General features: G+C 45.4%; 1 protein-coding gene across 1 annotated transcript in view; it reads left to right on the top strand.

Annotated features, from left to right (window-relative positions):
- Nucleotides 1–712: 712 nt before the first annotated feature.
- PRKAR1A (protein kinase cAMP-dependent type I regulatory subunit alpha) overlaps nucleotides 713–6,000 on the top strand; it is a 15,849-nt gene continuing 10,561 nt past the window's right edge. The window contains exons 1-2 of the mRNA XM_017811936.1: nucleotides 713–881; nucleotides 2,804–2,982. Coding sequence (XP_017667425.1) covers nucleotides 2,806–2,982 — 177 coding nt within the window. The 5' untranslated portion in view covers nucleotides 713–881; nucleotides 2,804–2,805. The remainder of the gene's footprint in view (nucleotides 882–2,803; nucleotides 2,983–6,000) is intronic.

Genomic DNA, 6,000 nt, shown 5'->3' with positions numbered 1-6,000 from the left:
GGGCTGGGCCGGGGGGGGACGCGAACTGGGCGTGGAGGGCGCGGAGAGCGCGGCTGCGGCCTTGGGGCGGGGCGGGAGCGGCCCCGGGGGCTGCGCGGGGGCAGCGGCGGCTTCGCGGCCCCGCGGCCGAGGGGCCTCCCCGGGGCTGTGGGGAGGCGCGGGGCCGGTTGTGTCCCCCTTTTCTGCGTCCCCGAGCCCCGGGGGGGCCGCGTCGGGGCTTTCCTGGAGGCCCCGGGTCTCGGGCTGGGCTGGGCAGCCGCGCCATTGGGGTGGGGTGGGGGGGGTCGGGAAGGCTTTGGGAATAAGCAGGGGATAAAAAAAATGCCTCGTAGAAACACTGAAGGTTTCGTCCTGTCCGTGATACTTTGTTTTCTGTGCCGGGGTTGCCCGGCTCGTGTGCTGCTCGCAGGGTGTGATTTGCAGGCGGTCACCGGGTGTCCCCGGGGCTGTTTAATTGGCGCTGACCTTCAGTGCGAACCTGCGAAACAAAGGGAGCCACTGGAGTAGTTTTCGGCGCTTTCTCAGCCCCTGAGAAGGCCACGCTTTTAGTGTTTATGCAACGCAAAATACACGTGTGTATGTGCTTGAGCAGGGATTAAGTGTGACAGGAATGAAACCTGTCCGAAGCGTTGGCAATTCTGGGTTGACTCCATAATCTCCAGCAGCAGAATTCTCAGGGGCACAGCGCTGTGTTGCCTCTGTGCCCTGAGTTTCTCTGCTGCAGCCTCAGCAGGATAAAACTCGTGATGTGCCTTTGGTGACTTGTCATTTCTGAAAGATGTTTTGACTGAATCCCTTTTTTTCCCCCTTTCGAAAGCTGATCCCGGGATCAACATATCTTACTGCATATTAATAAGCTGCTGCCACGGTCCCTGTACCAGGTAACTTTTTTTGTATTTCATCAAAAATGCCCTGAGAAGTTCTTTCCTGTTTCTTTAGATCTCACAGTGTTAATTTCCTTACGAAAAAAAAATTATATGAAATGCCTGTATGTATCTATATGTGTATTAACACATATATGTATGTTTATATATATATATATATATGTAAATATATGGTTAAAAATGGTTCTATAACCTTGTGGTTGGTTGATCTGGGCTAGACACTAAGTGCCCACCAAAGCTGCTCCATCACTCCCCTCCTCATTTGGACAAGGGAAGGAAAATATAAGGAAAGGCTCATGGATTGAGATAAGTCACCAGTTGCCATCACAGGCAAAACAGACTCGACTTGAGGAGGTTGGTGATAAATTAAACCAATCAAATTGGAGTAGGATGAGAAATAAAGCCAAATCTTACTAACACCTTCCTGCCCTCCTCCCTTCTTCCCAGCCTTCCCAGCCTTCTTCCCAGCCTCCTGATTTTCTCTACCTCTTCCCTCCCTTGGATGGGGGCTGCAGTCAGTTCATAGGTGTTGTCTCTGCTGCTCCATCCTGCTCAGGGGAGGATTCCTGACACCTTCCCCTTCTCCAGTGTGGGGTCCCTCTCATGGACCTCTCCAGCATGAGTCCTCCCCCTGGGCTGCAGCTCTCCATGAACTGCTCCAGTGTGGTTTCCCTTCCATGGTCACAGGTCCTGCTGGCAAACCAACTCCAGCATGGGCTTCCCATGGGGTCACAGCATCCTGTGCTTCATCCTGGGACTTCTGCAGGGGCTGTGGGTGGATCTCTGTCCCCCATGGACCTCCACAGGCTGCAAGTGGATCTCTGTACCCTGGACTTCCACAGGCTGCAGGCGGATCTGTCCCTGTGGACCTCCATGGGCTTCAGGGGAATCCCTTCTCCAGCTTGTGGAGCACCTCCTGCACTGACCTTGGGGTCTCTAGGGCTGTTTCTCTCAAATATTCCCACTCCTTTCTCCAGCTGAAGTATCCATTTCCCCCTGTCTCCCTAAATACATTATCTCAGAGGCTCTACCACTGTCCCTGGTGGGCTTATCCTTGGCCAGTGGCAGTTTCATCTTGAAGATATCAGGAATTGGCTCCATTGGACATGGGGGAAACATCCAACAGCTTCTCACAGAAGTCTCCCAGTAGCTCCCCCACTATCAAACCCAATACAAACCTGAAAGGGGGGAAAAAACTGCCTACAAACATTTTTGGAAGTGTCTCAGCTGCCTCCATAACGTCTTTTAAAAACCTGGCACCATCACAGATGTGTTCAAAGCTGTACTCTTCATTATTTATAGTTGACAAAGTATTTTTGGCTTTGCAGTGTATCCATGAAATAAGTTATGAAGGAGGGACCAGTTTAAACCGGAGAGGGGTTTTTTAGGAGTGATGCTTCTAATTCCATAACTTCCGTTAGCAGGCTCTGCCTTGGCATTTGGAGAACTGGCTCTGGCTTCAACGTTAACATGTTTCACTTCCGAATACTTCCCATTATGGCCTCTCAGATTTCCAGCTTCCACCCACCTCTCTCCTGGCCACCATCCCCCTGACCCCACACAGACCTCTCTGATGGGATCCTCCAGCCCTACAAGATACTCAGTTTAAGCAGCAGAAACTTCAGGTGGAATCTTCCCTGACTTGGAGTGCTCACAGGGCTTGGGTTGTTGAAGCTTTTTCAGCTGAACCAAATGCTTTTCTTTCTGTGCCTGTGGCTGTAGAGACCCCAGATTTTTTGATTTCTCTCCAGGTGCTAAATAAGTTCCCAGCCTTTCACAGTTTAGCTTAGCTACTGCTCTGGCAGGTAAAGGTGGTTTTATGCTGTGATATCAGCAAGATAAAGCAGCATAACTTTCTTTTAGGCAGCTGCATCTTTGTTTCCACTTGTTATTTAACCTTCTCTTTCTCTTCCCTTCAGCAATGGCAGCTTCCAGCAGCAGCAGCAGCGAGGAGGAGCGTAGCCTTCGGGAATGTGAACTTTACATCCAAAAACACAACATCCAGCAGCTTCTGAAGGATTGCATTGTACAGTTATGCACAGTCAGACCTGAAAGACCCATGGGATTCATCAGAGAGTACTTTGAAAGATTGGAGAAGGTAAAAAATACAGGATGGGAGGGAAGGAGAGTGGAACAACCTGAATTTAAATCTATCCTCGTGATTTAGGGGCTGAGCTGCAGATTTGACCAGTGTCCGTGTGCTGGCTGTTTGAAATTGGAAATGGTGCTTTTGGAAAAGAAATGATGTTTTCCAGTAGTTTGTACACCTCTGTCATACCAAAGCATGTAGGACAGAGCATAAGCTGAGAAGGAGACTTATCCAGCTGGGATGCAGATGTAATGCCAGTCCAGTGCTTGCTTACTCATAGGAACTGATTGTCAGCGTGCACAAGGGTGTCTGTGGCTGGATGACTGTGGAGTCTGACCTTGGATGGACACTGCTGATGTCATTTGGCTTCTTACATTGAGACAACTGGTTTCCAATAATTGGGGTAGAGCACAGAAGTGGTGCCAGTGGCATTATCCAGGCCTAGTGAAGTCAAATGGAAGTATTTGCATTCCAGATCTCTGGAAGAGCGAGCCTGTTCCTGCCTTCTCTAGGGAGTTCAGTGTTCTGCTTTGTTGTTCCTCTTGCATTTGTCCTGAGATCTCTTTGGTGGTTCTGTTGTTGTTGTTGTAAACATTCTGGGATGTTGGGAATGGGAACCATTCACAGCTGAAACGGTGATTTCCCATTCTTTTGAGCTGTTAAATTTTGTATATTGATATCCAGGCAGGTTGGAAAAGAAGCTGCAATGGAAATGGGAAGTTTAAAGTCTTGTGCAGAGGAAAGGTTGGGTACAATGACTGTACTCAGAATATGGGATTTGTAAATAATGCAGCTGTGACCTTGTACAGCAGTGTTTGCAAGTGCTGCTTTCAGTATTTGCTGTACATGGGAGTTATACCTTTTTAATTTTTTTTTTTTTAATTCTAGGTCGCTGCTAATAACACTAGAGAGCATAAATATATATAGTGGAAATTGTGTTTTAATAGAAGTTTTCAAGGTAAATACTAGAAAATGACCAAAAGGTGCAAACTAACCTGCTATAACCACAATGTATTTGAGGAACATTTTGCTTATGAAGTGAACAAAAGCTCTCACTTTCTTTTTGTGTGTGTGTGTAGTTGCAGCAGTTAATCATTAGGTGCCTAAAAATCCATTGCCTCCTTCCTCATCTTGGATTCTGGGGTTTGGAAGTACTGACAGGTTAATAATTTGTAACACATCACCACAGGTATTGATATACAAAGTTTTACAAAGTAAACTGCAGTACTGTGCTTAGAATAGATTGTAAACCAATTCATACAGGGGGATATAAAATGTAGTGGATTTATGGTCAACATGCAATATTTAAGATTGAAGGAAATTTAATTTTTCTTTTAGCAAGACAAGTCCTCTGAATTTCATGACATATATGCTGGAATTGAGTAAGTTGATGATTTTATTCTGGTGCAAACTGGCTGTCTGTGTACTCCATCAGCCTACAAGGAAGCTGAAAATTGAACTGGTTAGGTCATGTTTTTTCCCCTGAAATCACTCTTACAATTTTGGTCAGGGTCTGTTATCATGGGCTGTACAACCCACCAGTGCTGCTGGAGCTACAAGTGAAAGTGGAGCATTTCTCTTCTTGAATTTAAAAATTGCTGCAGCTTTCTGTGGGTGATTTCCTCACCCAGCCTGATGTGCTGCTGTGAGTTTACCCAGGTAAAATGTTCCTTCACAGCTGTCAAGTAACGGAACTGAACATCCTGTGCTGGCTCCAAACTCCCTGACATCCGTGTCTGGAAAGCACAAATGCTCAGTGCTCTCATTAACCAGCTCCAACCCAGTAATTAGCTCTGGTAGAGCAAAAATGATTGAAACTGAATCTGCCTCACCTTCCAGAAGTCATGTCTGTCACATCTTTATTAAAGCAGAGCAACTTTTCAATGTGCTTTCTAAATCTGTTCAGCTCTTTGACTGTGTCTCCACCTCAGTTCCATCCAGTCTGTTTTTTCAAGATTGACTTTTGAGGGAGCACCATTGAAAGCTGAAGTGAGGCTGCTATTTCCCCCTCTGTTCTCCTGACAAGTCATCTCTCCCACTGCACACAAACAGAGCTGATTCATTGGCATGTTATTAAAATACGTCGCAGACATTTAAACACACTTTAGAATTTCTCTTCAGAAACATTAAAATTGCTGCCTCCGAGGTTGTTGCAGCTACTACAGGAATTCAAATATCCTCTTCTGGGTTATGAGAGCTGTTAGGTGAATCCAGTTACTACACATTGATTGTATAAATGGTTTTGTTTTATCTGGTTTGGTGGACTAAGGCCTCTGGTTTTTTTGCTGTGCCAATGTCTGGTAATACCAATACATGCTAAAAGCTCTAATAACTCCCCAGTGCTGGGCTTGGCTGTGTAATGTAGCTCGAGCTATGGAAATTTAATGTAGAGATCAATAGTGCAGCCTGGCAGATGAATCCTGGATATTGGACATGATTGTCCTCTGAAATAAGTGCATATGTGCAGTACAGTTATGTGCATATTAGCCTTTAGAGAACTCTGGAATTAGGAAATGTGATTGACATGGAGTCATTGTACCTGTTCCCCACCACCTGCTGTGCCTCCACAGATACAGAGCTGAGTATTTTCCCATTTTCCTAAGTGTTTCTTTGGCAAAACATGATAATTAAGAAGGATGTACTGTGCAGTTGTGAATTAATGGCAGGCAGGCTTTTTTTTTTCCAAATGCTTTTTTAGCTTCTGAATGTTTGAAGTTTTTTTAAATGTGTGGAGAGCTGATATAAATTAAATATTAATTAGCCAGAAGAAGTTGAGACTGTGTGTGGTGTGATGACAACTTGCAGGTTATACAGGGTACAGTGTAATTCTGAAGTTGTGAAGCTCTTCTTCAGTAGCTGATAGGCTTAAATATGAGTATGTGAAGTGTCACTTTCTTGTAATATTTTAAATAAACTTGATGCATATTTGTTACTTATCAGGAAAAATAAAATTTTCATTTAGTGATCACTGACACTAAAACTTTGAACTGCTTCATCATCTGAAAGGCCAGGACCTAAACTTGGATG

Source organism: Lepidothrix coronata, unplaced genomic scaffold, assembly GCF_001604755.1.
Source record: "Lepidothrix coronata isolate B3197 unplaced genomic scaffold, Lepidothrix_coronata-1.0 Scaffold34, whole genome shotgun sequence".
NCBI lineage: Eukaryota > Metazoa > Chordata > Aves > Passeriformes > Pipridae > Lepidothrix > Lepidothrix coronata.
Note: the sequence above shows the minus strand (reverse complement) of the source record. Positions and strands in the feature narration are given on the sequence as shown.